This window comes from Periplaneta americana, unplaced genomic scaffold (genome assembly GCF_040183065.1).
Source record: "Periplaneta americana isolate PAMFEO1 unplaced genomic scaffold, P.americana_PAMFEO1_priV1 scaffold_22, whole genome shotgun sequence".
NCBI lineage: Eukaryota > Metazoa > Arthropoda > Insecta > Blattodea > Blattidae > Periplaneta > Periplaneta americana.
Genome location: NW_027185503.1, coordinates 3069636 through 3094740, shown reverse-complemented (window position 1 = coordinate 3094740; position 25105 = coordinate 3069636). Strand labels below are relative to the sequence as shown.

At 36.0% G+C, this 25105-nt stretch overlaps 1 protein-coding gene across 1 annotated transcript in view; it reads right to left on the bottom strand.

Moving 5' to 3' along the window:
• Positions 1-20611, bottom strand: part of LOC138693827 (uncharacterized) — a 43558-nt gene extending 22947 nt beyond the window's left edge. The window contains exons 1-2 of the mRNA XM_069817658.1: positions 20197-20611; positions 17787-17966 (exon numbers count right to left, since the gene is read on the bottom strand). Coding sequence (XP_069673759.1) covers positions 17787-17966; positions 20197-20362 — 346 coding nt within the window. The 5' untranslated portion in view covers positions 20363-20611. The remainder of the gene's footprint in view (positions 1-17786; positions 17967-20196) is intronic.
• Positions 20612-25105: the final 4494 nt, after the last annotated feature.

Sequence of the window (25105 nt, the reverse complement as noted above, 5' to 3'; positions counted from 1 at the left end):
AAATATCCAATGTTAATGAAATATTTGGAAAATAAAAGTAAGCATCATCGGCCCAATGAAAGAAACTTGTTTCCTTCATTGGGCCAGGTAGTTTCCATGAATGGGCTGCAGAATAATATTGTTAAATAACAACCCACATCTCAATAAATGCCTATACACAATATCTTCGGCATTAATATGAGTAGTGTGTTGGCATGTGGAAACACAGAATGTGTATTCGAACACAAGCAAGACCACTAGGGCACTTACAAAAATCTTCAGATATTTCATTAACACAAGAAAATGAAATACATCATTGTCAGTTTGTAATCAGGCTTCGACCTGCAGCATTTATATCTCAAATTATTTACGATCTTAAAGAAATAAAAAGAAAAGACTTTAGACCCTATTTGTTCTATAGTGTGATTAAACAGAACTAAAACATTTAAAAAATACGAAAGTTTAAGGGCTAATTAAACAAAAAAGCAATTTATATACCTAAAAACAAAATATATCAAGACAATTGAAGTATTAGACTATAAATACCATTACTTATTGTTAAGCCAATTAAACTCTATCCTTCTTCTCTCTTTGGCTGACCAAATAAAAAACTGAAAACTTAAAAAAGAACGTGCAATGGAAACCATGAATTCAGTTTTCTTTATAGTAGCTAACATGAGAAAAAAACGAAACTTTTATAAAACGTTGTCAAACTTTAGTCACAGTTTTCGCAATAGAACACTTTGGCTTCTTTGGAACAGCAGCACAATTCTCATGAACCCACTCATTGCATGATAGACAGTGAATCATATCTCCTTTCATGCCATTGCAACAGATGCCACAATACCATGACTCCTTCTTATAATTACACCTCGTTGAACTATTTGAAGAAAACGAGAGTTTGGTTTGAGCTGACTTCTCTGGTGCAGAATTTTCAAGACGTCTCCTTTTAGTTGTTCGGTTTTTACCTCTTTCATTCTATGCTTGTACGGACTGCTCGTGATCACTATCATTTTCTGAGCTTTATTTGCACTTCTTCCGAAAGAAATTTTGTTTGGTATAGGAGAAGATTTCACCCAAGGAAACTTACAATTTTGGTGCCAACGTTGTTGCATCAGCTGGAAGACATTCTAAACTATCTTGACTTCCAGATGCTATTGCACCTTTTTCTAGATTCACGGTATTAGGCCTATTTGGTTCTGGAATTTCCTCATTGAAAAGTCCAATTGTAGAAGCTTCATTAATGGGAACATCATCTGTTTCAAACTGCATCGTTGCCACAAAATGGCAATCTTGAACATGGCCCTGTTGACTGGCCAAACTCCAGTTTTTTCAAATCCATTTACTGCAGTCCCTATTGTTGCCGCCAGTCCACATGTTTTACCAAACAGTCGTGGTATATGAAATTGGGTAACAACTTCAGGTTTGCTTACTCAAATGCTTAAAAAACGACACGTCCAATGGCTGCAACCTAAGAGTAGTGTGTCCTGAAAGTGCCAGCTTGATGACTCCATTCTCTCGAGCAATATCTAGAGCATCGAGATTTCTGGTGTGAGTTGAATGTCCATCGAGAAGAAGCAAGACTTCTCCTTCCTTTGCAGAACGGACAGTGTCGATGAAATGCCTTAACCACCTCACAAATACATCTTTGTTAATGTATCCACTTTCATGATAATAAGCAAAAATTGTTCCCGATGAAGCTCCATCTTCTAATCCTTTTGCAGAACGCGCACGTTTGTAGATGATCAGTGGTGGAACATACTGACAAGCAACACTTGTGCAGCAAACTGGATTAGTAGAGAAACCTCTGTTGCCATTGGCTGTCAAACCTACTGCTCTTTTACCTTTGAAGACAAGCATCTTTCTAGGTTTGTTTTACACAGTTTATAAACCAGTCTCATCAACCTTGAATACTCCCATTGAATCGAGCTGGTTTTCATCAACAATTTTCTGCAAGGTATCAAAAAAGTGACTTATGTTTTCTTTATTAAACCCCTTAGCTCGAGCAAAAGAGGTCGACTCTGGTTGACGCAAGTTAAGTTCGGGATGTATAATTCAATTTCTTTCTGATGATTCTCTTTTCTTTACTGAATATACGAGAGATTTCGTTCCTTTTGGCTATATAAAAAGCTAGCAAGCACAATTCCCTTAGCGTAAAACCATAATAGGCCTAAATTCCTCAAGTTTGAGAACATTAGCAATAAATTCATTTTCCACTTCTGTGGGAAGATCAGCTATGAAACCTATACTTTTTATGTTCAATAGCAAAACAATTCTTGCCCGCTAAATGTCTTTGTAATGCTACCCTAGGCTCACTATATGTTCTGGCAGCCTCATTAACACCCATGTCACCATTTCGTACTGCAGCTAAAGCACGACTCATATCACCTTCCTGCCACCGATCATATTTCATATTTGATGGCATCTAGGAAAGAAAACATACATATTTATAATATATGCATGTATAACTAATCATTAGTTTACATTATACACGTATTAAATCAGCTAGCACGGCTCTTTGTTAACTAATTCGACACAGTAGTTATGGTTTCCATCATTGGGCCACTAGCCCATTCATAGCAACGCAGACTGACTCATTGAAGGCAACTAGCAGTGCATCGTTTAACATGACTCTGTATCCGTCCACAGTAACTAAATTTTTAATGGAAATATGACTAAATAACGAGAATTCATCGTACTTTCAGACAGTGTCTGTAGAAATTTATACAGCATTAATATTTGACAGAAATGTTTCCTTCATTACACTAGTAAATTAAAAGAAAAACGTGAAAATCTTACCTTATTTCACTTTTGCTTTGTGTCTGCGTTGAGCAACTCACAACTAATATGGCGACACTTTGGCAAACCCGAAGTGCACTAAACAGCCACCACAGTGTACCTATTGTCAATACCTATGGAGAAATTGAGCCGGCCCATTGAAGGAACCGGCCCATTGATAGCAACCTTACCTTACCTCTACCACCGCTACTACAGGCTTGGTTTTAAGAATCGACGCATGTGAGGTGCAGGCTGGTGCTGTGTACCATCTTCGCAATGATGTGCAAGGCTTGTGGTTTCTCACGCTGAGGATTTAGTGGATCAGTTGCTGAACGCATATTGTGTCCAATGAATCTCTCTGCCTGTTTGCCACTTTTTGGAAAGGAAGTTAAGGATGAAGAAAAGATCATCCTGCACACTTTGGTGGAGAAGAGAGTGATATCTTCAGTAGACTGTCAATACTCCAAGTATCTAATTGTTTTATTTTCCTATTTTATTATTAATTTTTATCATAGATTTGTTCCTTGGACTCGCATAATTACGAACTTACATCCCTATCGATATAAAACGTTAAAAAAATCTTCCCACATAATTCATTTTTGGCAGTCTGAGACAAAAATAGGTAGAGTGATTCTAAAACAAGTTACAAAAGAGTTTTTTTACACTATTTTCTACACATTTACAGTTCCCTGTCCAGCAATATGAAAGAAGAAGACAAGCATGGACTGGGGTTGTCCATGATACTATGGCAAAAACTGAAGTTTTTCTAATCTTAGCTCCACATACTTCGCTTTTGTCTCTTGACAGTCAAACTGCTATTTTGTAGTTAAATTTTAAGTTAATGAAGTGATATCAGAGGTCGCTCCTTTCTAATAACACTAGTCAGCGATGAAATTCCTGCCTCCAAAGTTTTAATGTTTTTAGGGTATTTTTAGCATGCTGAAATCAAATTCAAAGCCAAAAAGTTCCTATCACGTACCATTTTTTTGTTATTTTTATTTTCTTATAATATATTACGACAATTTATAGCATAATAATTTAAACTGTAATACTTCGACATATGTAGGTTTAGTATGTTAGGATATGAAAACCAAATGTATTCAACATATTTTTAAGGTGTTTATTTTGAAAACCAAGGACACTGGATGTTTCTTAGCAGATAGGGGGTGCAAGCACATAAGGAAGTTAGGGCGAAATAACGTGCAGCCTTGTCATTATTTTTATTTGTGAAAGATAGAAATGTCAGCCACTCCTTGGTGAGAGACTCAACTCAACTCGTCTAGTTTCTCTCACATTTCATTAGTCTGCGTTTCATCTGGAAACAAAATGAAATCAGTTTGAAGCTTTATTGTGGAGTAGAATGTTGAAAGTTTTTAGTTCAGTAAGAAAGTATTTACCATGTTGCATCGAGGATGTCTAAATAATCCAGACCACTTTTGTTATATAACTTATGTAGGATATACACATTGCCTAAGCAGAGGTGTAATACACTCAGGGACAAAAAAACCGGACACTTTAATATTTGCTGGTATTTTGCAAAACATTATCTTCTCATACAATAATATGGTAACCATCTGTTGTTATGGAGACGTGTATACATTGTTGATTGTTTTTTTGTTTTATAAACAAGCCATTACAACCAAATATTCCAATTTTGCTTTCGGAGTCTCAGCTATAACAATTTTGTCTCAACCATTTTGTGCTTCATTATTGTTATCATTCGTTATTTCTTTATTTTTACATTTTCTGAGTTTAAATGGGGTTGTAACATTTGTCTTAAAACAAGATGCGACCTGAAGATGTGGCTCGAGCTGTAGCCCTTTACGATGATGGACGCAGTGTACGTTACATTGCAAATGTTATGAATATGGCTAGAAGCACAACCCATGATGCCATAAAATGGTATAGAGAGACCCTAGAATATACCAGAAGACCAGGTTCGGATCGTCCAAGAGCTACAAATCCAAATGAAGACAGGTATATGGTGTTGAGAGTTTTTAGGGAGCACAACCTGCCAGCTACTAGTGTAGCCCAGCAATTTGTTAACATGCATGGACGCCCAATTTCGGCCAAAACAGTTAGAAGGAGGTTGAAAGCAAGTGGACTGATATCAAGTAGACCTGCAACTGGTCCCAGACTTCTCAGGATGCATCGAGTTGAACGACTGCATTTTGCAAATGATCACAGGGATTGGAGAAATGGACAGTGGAGCTGTGTTCTGTTCACCGATGAGTCCCGTTTCAATCTGTGCTCACCTGATGGACGTGAAAGAGTTTGGAGAAAAAGGGGAAAACGATTTTCACAGTGTTGCATTTCCGAAAATGTGCCGTATGGAGGTGGTGGAGTGATGGTTTTGGCAGGAGCATGTACGGATGCTCGTACAGAGTTGGTTTTTGTTGAAAATGGAAGACTAACAGCTGATAGGTATATAAATGAATGTTTGGCTGATCACGTTGTGCCATTTGGCCAATTTGTAGGCGATAAGTTTGTTTTAATGCATGATAATGCACAGCCGCATATTGCCCATGCGGTCGGAGATTATCTCCAAGAAGTGGGAATCCATGTTCTTCCATGGCCAGCAAGGAGTCCAGACATGAACCCAATTGAACACGTGTGGGACATGCTGGGACGGCGTGTTAAGAATAGACGACCGAGACCAGAATCGTTACAAGAGTTGAGGCGAGCACTTGGCGAAGAATGGGAACTTATTCCTCAAGAAGACATTGCTAACCAAATTGAGAGCATGCCAAGACGTATGGATGCACTTATTCAAGCCAGAGGAGGTAATACCCGTTACTAAAAAGAGTTTTTAATGTTTAAGGCACCATAAAATGAAAAAACAGTTAGACCAAACGATGCCATAGTTATACGCCCTTTGTAATTTTTTGTAAATTTTCTCGTCAGAGATTACTTTTTTTTTTTCAAATGTTGTATAAGGTGCTAAATGAAACATTATTTTGTTTAAATGGGTTTTGTTTCATTTTGAAATAATTGGCAACAAAATACAAGCAAATATAGAAGTGTCCGGTTTTTTTTGTCCCTGAGTGTATTACAGATTTTGTGAAAAAGTCATACCATGCCTATTTTGGAATCAAACTTGGAGACCAAAGTAAAGCTTGGGCACCAGACAAAGTATGTAGAGTATGCACTGAGAACTTCGTCATTTGATCAATTGGAGAAGATTGTTGCTATCTTTTGGAGTACCTATGGTTTGGAGAGAGCAGTCGAACCATAGTAATGACTGCTACTTCTGTTCGTGTGATGTGAAGGGGTACGATTCTAAACATAAAAATCAAATTGTGTATTCAGTTGTTCGGTCAACCATTTTACCTGTGCCTAATGTATACCAATCCCTGTGCGACCAGAAAATCTTAAACATCATTCTATTGGTAGTGACAACATGAAATAGGTTTTAAATACTTTTTCTCCAAAGATGATAATCTTGTATATTGCAGTAATGTGAAAGAATTTATGCTAAAACATGGACTTCCAAACTATGACCTAAGTGAATGGAGACTGTTCACTGATGCTTCCAAGCGAAGTTTAAAGGATTTCCTCCTTCATAACAGAAACGTTTTTGGTTCAGTGCCCGTTGCCTATTCAGTGATCCTCAAAAAATCATACACAAATTTGCAACTGCTGTTATTGCGACTAGACTATAGGAACACAACTGGCAAGTTTGTGATGATTTCAAAGTTCTTACTAAGTTGCTGGGTCAACAATCTGGTTTTACCAAATTTCCATGCATTCTTTGCCTATAGGATAGTAGGGTACGAGTTGATCACTGGACTATGAAAGACTGGCCACCTCGACAAAATTTGGAAATCGGTTGTAAGAATGTTGTGCGCCAAAGCCTTGTGAGTTCTTCTAAAGTTGTGCAGCCATCTCTCCACATCAAGCTTGGCTTAATGAAACAGCTTGTAAAAGCTTTAAATAAGGAAGGAGGCTGTTTTAAGTATATATGTGAGAAATTTCCACTACTATCTGAAGCAAATTGAAAGAAGATATATATTTAATGGTCCTGACATAAGAAAACATGTCTGGTGCAGCATTTAAAAACAGTATGGATGAAAAGGAGAAATCAGCATGGATGTTGTTTTAAAATTTCTTGGCAACATTGATCCTAATTACCGAAACATTGTGGCTAACATGCTTGAAGCATACAAGGAATTTGGTTGTAAGATGAGTATCAAAATTTTCTGTTTTCTCAGCTAGATTATTTCGCCAAAAATCTAGAATTTTTCAGCTAAGAGTAAGATGAACGATTTCACAAGGATCTGCAGGAGTTCGAAAGAAGGTACCAGGGACGCGGGAGCATCAGTATGCTTGGTGATTATTGTTGGATGTTAAAGCGTGAAATACCTGAAGAGAAACATAAACGAAAGAGGAACAGGAGGACTTTCTCAACTAAGAAGCAAATGGTGTAATTTTTTGTGTGATACATTGTGCTAATTTATATAGCCAATAGTGAAGTAAACAAAACAAAACAAAGCAAAAACACTAGTGACATGTATGAACAACCATACACATAATTTCAGCAAGTTGTGTCTTTTAAATATTGCTTTTGAATTTGAAATAAAAAAGTGAAATGAAAAAGTTTGTGATGAAATTCACGTAATTATAAAATACATTTAAAGTGATTTTGCAAACACTCCTGACACGATAGAAGCAAACGGATTGAAAATTCGGATTCAGCACATCGACATTATATTATAAAATCACATTACTTAGTTAGGCAACAAACACAAAGTTGAAATTCGCAGGCTAGTGTAATTTATGTCAATTTTATCAGGTATGAGTAAATGAATATGTCTAATAGTTTGAGATCTTCCCCTATGAACTGGCTCCTTGGGAAGCCAATCTCTAAATTGTAGACAGCAAGATTACCACGTGGATTAGACATGCTCCAAGTGTACAGTTTCATCACTTGGACAAAGACAAGCCCCTCCAACATACTTACAAATTGACCTAAGGGAGCATGCAAGGATTCCAACTCTGTGAATAGATTTGTGTGTTAAGAAACTTCCCAAACTATGATAAATATCTGGATCTAAAAAAAAGAGCTAGACAGCAAGGAAGTAATGTAATGAAACAAAACACATTAAAGAGATCTGGGCAAGTTGTTTGACACATGCAATGAAAGAGATTAGAAATGAGGAGGACCAGATATTTCTTGAAAAGCAAAGAGAAAAGTATTTTGAAGTAGCATGGAAGGTAGTGATCTCAAACAGCTGCGAAAGAAACCAAGAATGAATGAAGAGAGCTCGGTACGAAGAAGTGAAATCTGTGTGTGTCTAATGCCCACCCACTTCACTTGCGTGATTCTGCATACCGCGGATAGATGACAGGACTGTGACCCATTTTCAAGTTGCACACCACTTCGGCAGGCCACGTTATGCATAATGTCTATCTGTTAAGAGTTATGTCGTGTATTAGGGTGAGTATATGTGTAAGTGTAGTGCAGGAAATGATGAGGACGATGACAAAGGTGAGGAAGAAAGAAAGGGGGGAAACCCGGTGCCGGCATGTAACCCACTCCTTTTGAATAGCACCCAGGGGACCACCAGGCTTAATGTCCCCATCTGATGGATGAATCACTATCAACAATGACATATGCCTTCTTTTCATATGCACTGTGGAGAGATTTGGGATTTAATTCAGGCATACTGGTGCACAATTTAGTGAGTAAAAGTTGTGCACCACCATCTCTCCTAGTCCTGAGGTAGAAATCTTACATGAAAATTTCTGACCCTGCCGAGAATCGAACCTGAGCCAGCTAGTCTGAAGGCAGACACATTACCATAGCGCTAACTCGGTGGACATGAAGAAGTGAATTTATATCCATGAAAGGTAGAGCAACCGACCCTCTTCATCATGTTAATCACCTAGTGCATCTGATAGCAAGAATGAATATCAACTGTCTAAACCATTATCTTCATTTTCAACATTATTACCTGCTTCAGATGTTCCTCCTCACCACCTAGTGTCCCTAAAACCATATTCCAGTCGCCTAAAGTAGTCAGTGCCTTGGATAGAGACAGTCTTCCAGATTGTGCAGCAGTATTTGTAGCTGGAGCCATTGCTGAGACACTAGATAACATTAGAGAGTGGAACGAAGCATCTATTGGTATTCAAAGTCCTTATAATGATATCAAGCTTCTTACTCTCCATAAGAAATATCCCAACAAAACTGTAGCTAAGAAAGCATCTTTGGTTTCTCTCTGAGCACCAGGTTGCTTTTTTGATGACCAAGTGACCACAGAGAAAAAGAAAAATCACCACAATCATCATCATCTCATTATTTACTAAACAGGCTTTAGATAATGTGATCTTTTGCGGACTCAATTCTTCTTTTAACCAATAAAAAAGGAAAATATAGTGACAAAATTGCATCCTGCACAGAAACCTGATACTCCTCGACTACAGATTATGGATGAATCGAAAAACCTAAAATTGGAGAATCCTGTGACATTAAGAACCAGTTATTTATTTGAAGATTAAAAGTCAAATCTCAATCTTTCCTGCAGAGAGAACTTCGTGACACGAAGTAAATGACACGACAGAACGCACTATCAACCTGTTCCTGAGACATTGACGAAGGTGAATAGAAAAAGTTTCTTCTATAACTTTTACCCAAACACCGATAGGAGTTCTCTACTCCTTCAAAAGCTGCTCTGACTTTTTTCTTTTACTATGTTACACATTATAAACCTCTCAGCTCTGGAGCGACTTGTAAATGGTAATATTTTAATGAAATTTTTTGTGCTTGTTTTACACATTAATGGATGATATTAGCCTTGTGAGAATCTGAATTTCTGAAAATTCAGTTTTTTGGGCCACACTACCATGTCAAGACATTGGGTGAATCTCTGTTAGCTACTAGCAAACACATGTAATTCTTAAGTAAAGAGTTCTCTTTTAGATCTTTTATGTCAGATTCTAGAATATTGACATAACTAGGTACTTGACTGAGGGTATCGAATGTATTTTACATGTTTAATCTTACTGTTTCTAGTTGGACTGTGAGAGATTCGTATCAAGTATATCTGGCAGACTTAGTGTTCTCTCAGGAGATCAAATTTCTTGGTAGGCAATCTGTTGCAGACTGCATCCTGTTGTTCTCTCACCAGGGATAGCTTGGTTGAAACATGATGTGAACTGCCACGAAGTTTTGTACTGTCACCCCTTGACAATCTTTCTGATGATAGACATTTCTTGCATGGAAAGATGAAGGATTCACCTGATGTAAAAGCCTCATACTCAGCATTTCCGAATTTGAGACAGTCAAGGTGGAAACGTAAGCCACAGGGGGCCAATGCACATCAGACTGCGCACCTCTTAGCTTTACAAACCACTCACTAATGCTCGTGTAGTGTGGATTTGTACGAAACTGGCCTTGCACCTCGCATGCATTGGCTCTTAAGAAACAAGCCTTTTGAAGACTTGATTGCTGTGTGGATTTAGATTCAAATATGAGAACAGTTTAAATGATATTGACTACTAACGACCTAAAAACCATAAAGCATTCTGAATTGTTAGAGACTGGAATTTTTTGTTGAGTTCGAAGTGCAAAATGTGGGATTTTCAAATGGGAAAATTGGTGTTTTCAATTGAATTTTTCCGGATTTTCACATTGTTCGTTTTCGAGCTTGGAAATTGGTATGTTCGCTTTTATAAAGGCTTTACAATACGTTTTTCCAGATATTTGCAAGTTTTCTTTTTGTTTTGCACACTACAAAAACAAGTGGCAATAGAAGTCAGCACAAGAGATTGTTCGTCTTTCTTGCGAAAATTAACTATCGATAGAAGTTTTACAGACTTCAAATCTTTCTCAACAGTATCTCTTCTTTCCGATGAGACCTCACAATTACAAAATTGTCTGTGCAATAAAACCCATGCCTTTTATACTGGAAAGCTCTGTCCCTTGCAGATATTTTATTATTAAGCATTCTTGTAGCCTTACTCACACAGGAACACAATAATGTTCTTTCGCCTATGTGTGAGACACTATAAACAAATAAAGCACGCACACTCAACACGCTCCAAAATAATATGAACTAAGGATGTATTCAGCAGGCTCACAATGCTTACCATGCTTACAATACGATTCTCGCACGTCACTACATATATCGGATATGACGTCAGGAGTGTGTTTAGACCAGGTAAAACCAACGAGCTAGAAGTAAGAATATCTAGCTCATTGACCGTTGACTAAAACAGATTCAGTACTATCGAATGTGCAATATTAGCGACCATAAATATCGACCTTATCTATGCTACAGCTATCGATTATCGATTGCAGTAAAAAAAAAATTAAAAATTGAAAATTCGCGCACATAATTCGGTAATTGCTTAAAAAATCGCATTCGCGACTTGGTACGGATTTCGCGATGTTTCACCTGTTCAAACCAGGCATAAATGAATTGAAGGATGTAATTAGATTTTGAGAAATATTTTTTTCCAAAATTCGCGAAATATTCCATTCCCTATGAATTGTCAATACTTTGAAAAAAGAAAATAATATATTTAATTCAAATGGAATAACAAATTGTAGTAGATGTATTAAAAGAGGAAAACGAAGTAGGGTAAAGGTTGGTAATCAGGGGCGGCTTTCGAAGAGGGGCTGCGGAGCTGCAGCACCCCCAGACATTTGTGACTCTTGTCTCGTTTTATATTGTGAAATACATTTATTATACAGTCTCTATTTAGCAGCTCGAATTTTTTTTAATTTCGCTCTCATTGACATGAACGCAATCGTTAGTGAAGTCACTTCCTCCCCTGGAGCTGCCAGAGTGAAGTCAGAGACAAGGACTATGGGTGAAGCCACTTCCTCCCTTGGAGCTGCCAGTCTCGTCTCAGATGCTTTGCGCGTTAGTTTTACCCCTCCCCCTGCTGCCCCTGGCCGTGAATCCAGAGTCACCAGGCGCTGCAAAATTTGCAGCAGTTTGTCAGTAGCGCGCAGTTTTAAATACATCTTCTTTAATGTTGTGAGTATAACAAGTGCGACAATGTTTAATTCTGTACAATATTTACAGTCTATTCAGTTCAGTACCTTAACAATTCACGAGAAATGTGAAATTAAGTGCCCATCAGTTGAATCTCATAATGCAGAGAGCCGGTAAACAAAATACAAAGGCTCGCATATTTTTTGCTGATTTATCCAGTAACCCTGCTTTCTTCTCTCGATCTCCACACAGTCTGTATTAGATTAATGTGTTTCAAAGACAATTCTATCAGCTGCGGCAACAAGATGGAGTTTTAAAATAAGAACAGTACATGTTGTTCATACTAAGAAGGAGCCATTGCTAGAATGTTTTCAAACCATAATGGAATCTGAAACATCTAACAACATCACACTAAATGAGGCAAGCGGCCTTTTGCGAGCTCTTGAAGATCCTGAATTCAATTTCTGGCTCAGTTTTTTTTTTTTTTTTTTTTTTTTTTTTTTTTTTTTTTTTTTTTTTTTTTTTTCCATTTATTGATGTACCATGTACATATATTATACAACCAACTACAACATCGCCAGTTAGATATTTCTAAGGTACAAATCCGCATATAAAAATTAAATTATGGTTTATTAACGACAATCGCAACTGCAGGGGTTATATCAGCATCGCCGGTGTGCCAGAATTTTGTCTTGCAGGATTCTTTTAAATACCAGTAAATCTATTGACATGAGCCTTTCTCATTTAAACAAAATTTAATGGCATCGACCTGGGCCGGAATCGAACCTGCAACGACTATGCTACCGAGGCCGACTCTGCATATCAAGCTTTGTTAATGTCACACAGACAACACGGAACAGTGCACAGTTGAGCAGCGAGATCTGTGAAAATGAAAACCCTAAAAGTTGTAAGGTCGAAGGGATTCAGACAAGGGTTGCAGCAGCTAAGGAAGTGTGTGACCTCATTATCACACAAGCTAATACCCGATTCCAGTTCATAGATAATCTGATATTATCTTCTCTTCTGTGTCAAGAAAAATTTGAATGCTACAAAAGCTCATTTCCTGAAAATGACCTAAATGTATGTGTGAAGCTTTTTGTAATGTTCAATAAAGATAAACTAAAAACGTAACTCACTGTGTTGTATCAGAGGCAAGAATTCAGAAATATCAGTGGCGCAGTCAAGCTCTTGCAGTTTCTTCTATCTGAGAACTTGCAGGCCTCATTTTCAGAAGTTGTGGAACTACTACACATAGTTATCACCATAAAAAAAAATGACAATTTCCGAACCAGAACGTTGCTTTTCGTGTTTGAAAAGAGTGAAATCCTATCTTAGAAATACGATGAGAGAAGAGAGACTGACCGCATTAGCTATGTTTTCCATTGTAAAGACTATGTTAAACGACATGTCGGATTTTAATAAGAAGATGATTCAAAGGTTTGCAACCTACAAGACAAGGTGCATGGAACTAATTTTTAAACAAGATAAGTTGCATGGTTTATTTTTTTATGCAGCCCCCTGAATTCAATACCCTCGAGCCGCCACTGTTGGTAATACTGTGATAAGAGTAATATCGTGATACTGGGCTATGTTTGATAGCTTATCACGGTTTTACAGAGCGAGAGAAGGATCAATTTTATGCAGCAACTTGTCCATGAACTGTCCTTAATATGTTGTCACAAAAAACCCATTTTTGTCTTGATAAGTAAAATTGTAATAAATTCTCATACCAACTATCACGATATTACCAATCTTTACCCTATCTTATTAATGTGCTTAATAATGTATTTTGTAGTTGAAAGTCTATTTATTTAAATTATGTTTTTGAATAATAATAAACTATGGTCATAATTGTGTATGCAGTATTAGCACTCAAACGGAAAGGGATATTGGTAGACGACTGCCAAAGTAATTGCAGATCAGTTTCAAGCCTGCAAACATAGTAAGTTAATATTGACGGGCCAGTTCTAAAGGGAAACAACCCAAAATTTAAAGTTTTGATAAAACTGAAGTTTAAAGCTTCAACCATACATAAAACTTGATTAATTGAATTTGGATTAAGTTAAAAGATCCTCTGATTCTTCACAGCAACATAAAGCTTCAGAATGCAGGATTCTCTAAACTTCAAATTTTGAGTTGTTTCCCTTTCAAGCTGGACCATTGATTTTGTATTCCTGGTTTGACTGCCTGCTCACTTGGGTAAGAAACAATGATTTAATAATATATGATATGATTATGTTTAATGTCACATTAAAAAACTAGAGAATTTCGTGTTAAAATGTTAAATTAATTTTCTTCCTTTCTGTCAAGAACAGGTTCTATGAACTAAGACAAATAATTGAACAAGTGAATCCACTGGATAAATACGCTATTCCCTACCAGTAAGAATTCAAATCTTCTGAACTTGTTCAAAGAGTCTGTGGATATCCAGAGTACCGCAATCCTTTGCACTAGAAATGCCGACAAATCAGCAATTTTTATTACAGCGCTTGCTATTTGTCACATACATTTGTAAAGGGAATGAATGTAGCCTAAATCATAATCAAGTATTTTTAATTTTAAAGGCCACGGCCTAAATTGAGTTTTACTTTAAGGGTCGGTTTCTAAAACGAGGTCTAGACTACGACCATGGCTTTAAACCGCGTTTGGATTTATAAAACGAGATCTTTTTCATTTTTCTGAGCCATGGCTCGAAACCATGGTCTGAAGCAGAGGCCATGGCTGGAGTAGGTTTAAAACCACAGCTTCATGTATGCAAGATGGAGATACTAGATCAGCTGGATGATTACCAAAGGAAAATTTGTCTCTATGGATATTAAATTCCCCGGATTAGAGTGATGAGTGACAGGGGTAACCCTTTGTAACTATATAACAACGATAATTTCAGACGAATATTTCGATTTTCGACGGAATCAACACAAAATTGAGCAAGAACGCTAAATAACAATCTGCAACGAAGTGGAAGAGGCGGCGGGTTGACAATTTTTTTACACCTTCTTGTTGCTTTGAGGGAAGTAAGATATATTTTATACTAGCCGTACACGTGTGCTCCGCTGCACCCATTAGAAATAAATATAAAGTAATTACATAATTAAAATAGGACGTTTGATCCAGGGAACATTCGTGTTTGATAGAAGGATAAATCGTTTAATATGTTACTTAATTTAAATTGTATTAAAAATATTAAAATGCGATCATTTTGATCCAGAGACCACTCATTTGACGCAATGGCAATTCCTTTAACATGTTATTAATTGTTATTACCAATTATTTTTGGAAAAGCGAAAATTAACAGAAAAATTTTGGCTACAGATTTATTATTATGTTTATATTATATTATATTATATTATATTATATTATATTATATTATATTATATTATGTAAAAAGTGTGTTGATAACGGATGTACTCGAATTAGAAAGTTTTTAACTTGTTGTGGGAGGTCTTGAATCTCAGGAGGAACAGCTTTTACAACAGTGCAACATAATCTGCTTGGCTCATTAACCAATTTTTTTGCATTGCATTTATTGCATATATATATTTTATGTATTTTAACACGATTTAATTGAGCATAGTTAAAATTTGAATTATAAAATAATGGATTTCTAAGCTAACATACTATTACTGCATACTGAATCAATACACTCTCGTTGTTCATTAATTCTCTGAGATAAAAATGAATATGTTCATAAACATTATTTTAAGAAATACAGGAAATGAATACACAGAATAACCTATCAAGTTTTCTGTGCATAAGAAGCTATTTTAATCTTACCTGTCCTCAATTCACTCACAAGTTACTGTAATAACATTATAGCATTATGTCCATCCAGAGAAACTACACTTTCCAATGATGAAATAATAATTAATTATACAAATCGGTTAATTTAACTTCCTATATTACTTCATACAAACACAGAAACATTGTCTGTAGGCTATGTTTCATAGCTTTCGATTGTTGTGTCCAAGGCCCCTTATAGACGAAGTCAATTGCTTTTTATTTCAATACACCACCTTAGATGGCAGTTATTTTAATTTTAAAACTCATTTATCTCATTAAATATCAGTCCTATCAAAATTTTTCAAAGAATAAAACTTATCAGAAATCATTTTTAAAGAAACTTTTGTTGTGTAACATTTTTCACAAAAAATCAATAATAAGCGAGATATTTCGATTTATTTAATTAAGGCCCCCTTATAACCCCCCTTTTAAATAACGTATTTTGAATGCCATATAGCCTAAAATCTAAGTTACAACGAACTTAATTTATATTCCAATTTTCATCGAAATCCGTTCAGCCATTATCGCGTGAAAAGGTAACAAACAGACAGACAGACAGACAGACAGACAGACATACAAACAAAAATTAAAAAAAAGCGATTTTCGGTTTCAGGATGGTTAATTATACATGTTAACACCAATTATTTTTAGAAAATCGAAAATTACCAGAAAAATTTTGGCTACAGATTTATTATTAGTATAGATTAATTATAAATTTATGCCCATAAGACTATATAACTTAATTCGTAGTTTTTACAGTAATTTTGGACATTTTATTTAATACTCGAAATTGATGTGGGCCTATAAAAATATAAAGCAAACGTGATTTTGTCTTGTTATTTTAAGTTTTATGCTACTGGGGCTTTCCACGTAGTACTAGCCTAGTACATGTGAAAATAGAACCATACTACATTTTAGTTTCAATTGAAATTTTAATCCAGTTAATATTTAGGTTACTAATTCCTTAGAACCGGGTTTTCAGGTAGTTAATGTTGGTAGTAGTTATGAACAAATGATAAACTACAATATAAACGCTCAATTTATGCTAATTATTTGAGCAAAATCATTCTGGTACCTAAAAATCCGTTCCCTATTAAATACTAAGTAATACTGCTATTTTAAACGCACATATATTCTGTAAATTAGTAAATGTAACAATACATTAGCTGAGAACAAAAGAATGTGACTTTGTGCAATTCAATATACATATTAATCCCGATGTTCATTTCTTTCTAATATCGACTGTTTACAGGAATAAAAACCGATTCTTAGCTGCGTTTCCATATATAAAACCCAGCTGCAAAAGGGTATCTGTCAGATACAGGGGGGAGAGCCATTAATCCTTCCCATTGAAGGCTTTAAGGAACCAACCTGGACAAATACCCAATGTCCCATCCCTACCTTCCCGTGGTGCAGCTGTTAGTAAGCATAATTTTACAAGCTGAACTAAAGGGAGGGGCTACTCATCCATTAGCACTGGTCAGCTTGATGAGTTAATGACTGAATTTGGTATAATTTTCCTCTATCCAATACCTAATTCCCTCTTTACCCTTTCCTATCCAGTCCTCTGACTGAACTCTTACTTTCTTCGACCCTGACGGCATTAGAGCATTCGAGGCCTAGGGGTTCATTTCACTTTCCTTCCTCCTCTTTCTACTTTTCTGTTCCTAGTGCTGACCTGCTATGGCACTAAAATCGTCCTCCAGTGGCTTAAGGAAGGAAAGCTGGTGATCAACAAGATCTCCCAGCTAGGTCCAATGGACCCGTCAACCAACAGCAGGTGTGGTCTTCCAGACATTCTGGAGTGAATGAAGTAGCCACCAAAACGTTAAAATATGGTGTTCACTTAAATCGGCTACAACTTGCCATTTTCACCCATTGTGCAACTCAAACCAAGAAATGGATTCGGAACATCTCAAAATCTGTGCTTCAGTGGCTGGTCATGGTAATATCTTTGAAAAATATTGGAGTGCAAGAGGGCAAATGACTTTATTGTCAAACGCCTGGCATTAGAAAACAACAACAACAACATATATAAAACCCACGAACCTCGGTTCCTTCTCAAGCCGCGTCTCGACTTCGTTTTAGAAATCGCATAAGGATTCAGACCTCGATCGCGGTTTAAAAGCCGAGGTTTGGAACCACGATTTCATCCGTGTTTTAGAAATCGACCCTAAATGTTTCTATCCCAAGCATGTTGAAATGGAATAACAATGGTGGCAGACTAGTTGATTGCGCTACTCTGGGTTCTGCTTGTGCATAGCTGAAAGAGCCTCTATTTCAGGATGTAAACAGTTACTGTACCTGTGCACATAGAGAATTTGAAAAGACGATTCTCCACTCTCCTCAGATGCCACCGTCCCTCCCACCGGACTTCCTTCTCCCACTCGGCATACCGTCTGCTGGCTTCCTCGAAGTTGTTGCTGCTCGAGGTCTGGGTGGCAGCGTCTAGCATCATCAGCTCGCCAGATGTATCATGTCGAGCTAAAAGGCAGTGTAATTCTGAACTGAAATCTTCGTAATACACCAATTGTTAACTATGAAGAGAATACTGTCCAACTGAATGGTTATATCGCATCCTGTTCCTCCTGTCCTCTCTGTAAGGGCTAGTGGCTGAGCTGTTAGGTTCTTCTCTGCTAATATTTGCTGTAAGGATTTGGAAGTTTACGTAATATTATACAACTGTTTAAAATAATTTAAAGAAAAGGGTCCCGTTAAGTAAGTAACTGTCATGTGATTTCCCCTGTTTTGACAACCGTGTGACATAACCACTTAGATGGACAGTAGCATGACAACATGTACGTCACCAAACTAAACTATTAACAATAAGTGAATCATAAAAGTGAAATTTGAAAAGGAATCAAAAGATGAAGCACATAGTAACAGCTACTTCTAATATAGGTATAATCTCTATAAAAAAAAAATCAGAGCACTGAAATAAAGAAGTTTAGACTTCTATTAAAAAATGAAATTAATTTATCCATATTCTTTTATTTACAGATGGCTCCTAAATGTTGTGTTCCTGTGTGTACCAACAATAACCAGAGTGCTTTAAATGAGTGTGTTATGTTACAGTTCTCAAATTTCCAACTGAAAAGGATGAGTTATGTGGCTAGAAGCTACTCGTTTATTATGAAATATTTTCACGCCAATAAAGCATTCAATTGTGTGTATTAAACACTTTGAAGTAAACGATGTGTATCTAGTACATGTTTCTAGAGACAGAGAAGGAAATGTGCAAGAATAGTCCTAAAACAGATGTCTCTTATAACTATTTCCAGATTTACGGGAACAATTAGATAATCTTATTCCTCAACAAGAATGGACCCTGCTAACAAGTGGCAGAAGTACATTCAGAGATTTGAGCAGCAAAAATTAAGTGGTTGCAAATGGACAAAATTAATTCGTTTGATGAACTATGTAACATAGATACTTTAAAAAAGATAGCAAGTGGATCATTAATCTCAATGCAATGTTTCTGTACTTTTTGTTGGTTAATTTTGAGGGTGTGTCACAAATATATTGATGTATTAAAATATATGAAAATTTATCAGTGCAATTGTGTGTAAATAATCAAAATTATATTCATTGCATCACAGAGTTGGTAAGTGCACACATGAAATTATAAATGTGGTCTCAATTGGAGAGCATTCTTCTGAAGTATGTAAATTATAATAATATTACGGTATCATGATGTTTAGTGTTAACACTGACAGCATGTTGGCCACGTTTGTATGTTTACTTAAGTATAATGCTTTATTGTAGGAAGTATTCGAAAGACGCTTGTTATGTTTATTGGAACAAATTTCAAACACATTAAATATAATGCCAAAATACTTATGTGATGTATTATAAGTGCATCTTTGTTGTACAAACAATGTTATTAGAAACTGTCCATTTTATATGCTAATAGAATACTGAAATTGTTTAACAAATGCAGTAAATCAATAATAATGAAGTAATTTTTCACTTTTTTGAACCTGTGTGCTAGTAATCTGTTCTCATGCGTTAATTTACGACTCTTTATCAAATACTGCTATTATCTGGCATCTGAATAAAATAAATAAGTGCAAGAACAAGCGCGATAAAGACACAACATTTGCTCTATATGGGTTGAGGGAAAACTGCAGAGAAAACCTCAACATTGACATCCCTTAATTTGAGGATCAGCCAGCAAGCCTTGAAAACTGCTATAGAAGCAGCACTTTCTCTATCAATACTGTCTTTACTTGTACAATACAATATGCTAACTGCGAGCACTGTGACTGCAGTATTTGTTCTGTTGCATTGAATGGGGGACAATCACATCACACACGTGATCAGAAGTTAAGGTTGTTGCAACCATAAGGCAAATTTCTGCATGACGCAATCTGCAGTAGGTTCTGAAATGTAGACTACGATTACACTGTAAAAAAGGTTCAAAAGAATAGGGCAATAATGCAACAAAAAGTAGAACATTTCCTAAAAATAGTAAAAGACCAAATAATGCAAATAAATGTAAAATAAAAGTAGATTGTATTGGTTCACATTGAAGTGTAAAGAGTTTATATTGTATCCTGCATTATCTCTGATGTATAAGAAAAAATATATTTCATCAACTTCCGAGCCCTATTCATCACTCATCAACTCATCACTTTTTCCCACCTCACTTCTGACATTCCCATCACATCCACTCTGTTTCTTCTCATTGCTTCCTTCATGTTTTCTAACTTACCTGGTAACTGTGGAGTCTTCACATCCCGCGCTGTACTCTTCAATCTTCTTTTCTTCTCTCCGTTGGATTTCGTCATGACATGTCCTTCCCCAGTATCCCCCACCCAGACATCCGATTGGGGGGATAGTTTACGTCTGGAATTTTTTACCAGGGAAAGACTCATCATGGCATTTTTATCATATCATATATTATCTTCTTGGGATATATAAATGCGGTAGCCTCCCATTGCTTTCCGCACACCACTCTCTCTTTCGCATCTTGAAAGATCCCAGGGGGCCCCAGCGTGGAGGTGAGGAGAGTGGATTTGACTAATTAGGCCCTCCGGACTTCACCGAAATTTACCACAAGGGTTAAATATCAGTTCCATCAGGGTTTTTGACCCAATCAGAGACTGGGAAATCCCAATTAGTCTTTGCCCCCCTTATCGAGTCTAAAGCATTACAAAGGTTATCAATGTGAAAAGATAACTAAGATACTTATCGAACATGACACCAAGAAAGTTGGTCTTCCAGGATGATTTAAAATTAAAGTTATGTCACTGAAATATAGATATGTAAAATTAACATGATTACTAAGAAATAAACATGAAGTTCTGTCTACATTAATAATAAGATTATTAGAACGACACCATTTTCAAATTCACAAACACTAATCATTAATTTTTAGTTTGTGCAATACCTAGATGCAAAACAGGAACAAGATGAAGTTAAACTTCTATGAAGATTAAACAAACTAACACTTCAATATTATTAATTTATGCGGTGATAAGAGAAGTTGTAAAGCAAATACAAAGGAAAAATCGTGAACTGAATAAAATTTATAAAAGTAATAATTATATGATTGATAGAATTCTGAAAAAAAAAAAGTTTTAACTTCAATCTTTATATTTTTGTGGAGTGAAGGGCACACAGGTATGCATGAGGTAATTTTGATTGTGCTACTAAAGCCCATTGAGTCTTGGTGTCTCTGAGTGAAAATATGTCTACCAGAGTTCGACTTGAACGAAAAATTGCATGTGAAAATTTTATGCGCTATGCATTTATCTTTGGACTGATACTAAAGACAGGTAGGCCTACATATTGCAAGTCTGCATGATGGTCAGCACAGCACACAACTACTGCTCACACAACATTTTCCACAGACTATGGTTTGCAGAATTGCCCAGTGTTAGTATTCATTATTATTAATATTGTAAATTTGTGTATCTTACACTATTTACCAGACTGTTGGAAAAATCTTACTCTCGCCTTTTTGTATTTGTTGTACACACAAGAAAAAGCGTAGTTAAAGTTACAGCAGTTTTCATTTCCAGGACTGATCCATTAAAGTTACACGAAAATGCACTACAAAGAGCAAACAGCTCATATCAACAAAATCGTAATAAAAAAAGAAATGTTATGCATTCTCATATGCACCGAGTACTTACTCTTATCGAAATTCTTTCATGGAGCAAGTCTTGATGGGAATCTACCTGTATGTAGGCAACAATTTCGCACGACTGTCTACAAGTAGCATATATACAGGGGCTCTTGTTTACTGCACATGTGCAACGTGTTGTAAGCGAAACATACAATAAGGGAGCTCCAAATTTTTTTCCGTATCTGTACATACTCGTAGATCTGTAGTTGATACTTTTGTACGTGGTTTGTAACAGCTGGTGTTGCCTAAACCCCAAAAGATACAAAACTCTATATGGAAGAACATACTATTTTGTCGTCATTAAAAGCTACATATTTCCACACATTCAAATATGCAAGCTATCAAAAAATCTCTACAAACTAATTTCAAGAATTAAGGAGCATTGCCCATTCAAGATATTATGAAAATGCAATAATAATTTAACCATGAATATTTCTCAAAGCAAAAGCCTTATATTTCTAGAGGTAAATAATCTTAATCCCTCAGTTTCCTGCTACTGCAATGCAGACCTGGAATATTGCTGGAGTATTAGTCCATGCTAATTCAATAATTATTTGACCTAATACAGAAGATGAAAGCTGCAATGTCTTACCTTGTTGGCGAAACGTTTAGTCCACCATCATTAATTCCAGTGGGTATCCACTTCATTATCTGGTATCATGATGTAGCCAGATGTTTGACTGGGTTAGTTAAAAGGTCCCACTCCATGGGCTGCGTGTCATTCTCGGCATTGATGCCTTCCCACTGCATGGGCTCCTTTATTTTTAGAAAAAATTCAGAAATGTGGTGTTAAAATTTTAATCGACAATGGTGAAGTTTTAAGGTCTACAATGCCGTAAATTGGCTCACTTTAGAACAAAAATAAAGTGGGCATCCCATGATGTAGATCGACGCAATTAAATTAGTGTTATTCCTGAATGAGTGGATTCTATGAAACATTTAGAATTTACTTTTTTTTTTAAATTTTCTCTGTCGCAGGTAGATTTCTCTATAAACCTACCATACTGCAAGAAAATTCGATAATCGAATCAGTGAATTACATGTAGATTCCTGGAATTGTTTTGAAAGTTCTGAAAGACTTGTAAAAACCGACTAAAATTTCTTAACACAGCTAGTGATAAGTAGGGAGCACATTTTTATCTGCTAAACATTTTTAATATATTTATTTCTTATGTGCAAAAAAAAATACGAAAATATTTGCTAAAAAAATGTATTTCTTTTAATATGACAAAAATATCTTACTTAGCTTGAAAAAATTGTTACTAGGAACTCACCAATCACACTTGAGTATCAGTTGCTAGTAGCTGGCCGAGAATTGCAGTGGACAACAAAGGTCATCTCCAAATTCTCCATCACAAATGCATGCCGTATCTCTGAACAACGACTTATACTGTGAAAACGATCTTTCCACAACACAGGATGTCAGACATGAATATTTAAAGGGAGGAATGTCACAAAGACATACAGTACACCATCAATTTCACCTCCAATACTTCAGTAACTTCACACATTTTTTTATATCCACTGTTTTTTCCCAAACACATTCTGGAATTTGTCACTTAGTAGGCTTACTTGTACTTCTGAACCTGGTAGCGAGTCTAGTGTAATCCATGGATGTTTCAAATTTTTTATGGTGTCACACAAAAAGCTTAAATTTGCTGATAGGAAAGCCAAATAGTTTTTTAAACGACCATTTTTCAGTAAATCTTGAAGGATATCAATTGACGAAGAATCATTTTTGTCCAGCTCATTCACAACAGACGCAAAACTTTCAAAATTGTTTGCATAATATAGAATGGCACTTAGCCATGTGACACAGGCAAAGGAGGAAGTGTAAGATCTGGATATTTCTGTTTGAACACATCAATTTTTTAGGGTGATTTAACAAGTACCTTTTTTTCCATATGACACTAACTTATCTACTTTGGGGTACAGAGACACATAGTTTCATATAGTGTAAAGCATGGACCACACACGTTATATTTATCATTTTTGGAAAGCTCACTATAAAGCCTTCAGTTGTTTTTCTTATATGCGCTGCACCATCTGTAAGTAGGAGCAACACATTGTCATACACTTCACCCCATTTGTCCATAGTAAATGCATAGCTGCATTAAATAATCTAGCTACTGTGACACGGTTTGCTGTAGGCATTTCTTTACACGCTAACAAAAACGAATGTTCACAAGCAGTTTTATCATTCTTTAACACAACATAACAACAACAACGTTTCCTACTTTTCTACCACTTGAATTGGTTGTTTCGTCAATGCTCACCCCCAGTTTTTCACTTTCACACACTGACCGAATTTTCTGTGAAGTTTCCTTGTAACATTTTGGGAGGTAATGTTTCCTTAATGTCGATTCCTCAGAAGGTTCGATGTTGATGTATTTAGTCAGGATATTTTTAAGTTCCACATTATTTAATTTATGGAGTGGAATATCGGCTGCAACAAATGCTCTGCATAAACCTAAATAATATTGGGAACACTTTGACGGTCCTACGTTGGAAGAAGCTGGTCCACCTATTGGCACTTGTCGTGAATGCATACATGAAGCAGTGGCAATGTGCTTGTTTCCAGACAAATGTTGGGTTACCTGAGAACGCTGATCTTCACTTGCTGATTTATCATATGGTTGGCAAAATAACACTTTTCTGTCAGTAGTAAAAATGTTTTTAAATTCATTAACGTATTGCTGAAGACGCGATCTTAAACTCGATTTGATTTTAGCCATCTTAAGGGACTAATAGATACATGTCTTAACATAAACGTTTCTAGCTACTGACTGACAATGTCGGAGAAAAGCTTCCTATAGTGAAGACACTACACCTACACTACACAGCTTATGCTTATGGTCCAATAACAGGGAATCACAACAAGATGTATTGCCTCACTTGATAGGCATGGGTGACAGGCGAGAGATTTGTTTAAATAAAATAATGTTTATACCCGAGCTCTTATCTGTTGTGTTTGTGTTTCACAAAGCCAGCTCTTATCTGTTGCGTTTGTGTTTCACAAACAAAGCGGGGAATGAAGTCATCTTCAGCAACAATAAACATTCCTAATTATATGTTGCAAGATCTCTCCTTCTTGTCCACGTTAATTTATTCTCTAATAATAATAATAATATTGATATGCTGCCTAGCAGTTCTAAAACTTGAGGTGATACTATTACAAATAATGAATCAAGGATATGCCACACAGAGCATAGAAACACGAAGCAAGAATTCTTAAGAAGAACCAGGAATTCTTAAAAAGATAACGTACTTTTGAGTGATATAATTGATTTAGTTTTAAAATATTTTAAAGTTCTTGTAAAAAAATTATTTGAGTAAAAAAAACTCCAAGATTAATGTGTTTATAATAGATTTCCTGAAAATATGTATTTACATAATTTTTTTGTGAAAATATGTGTTTTTATGTGAAATAAAATTCGGGTTTTAAACTTGAAACTTCACATTCGGGATTTTTAACTTTGTTAATTGTGTT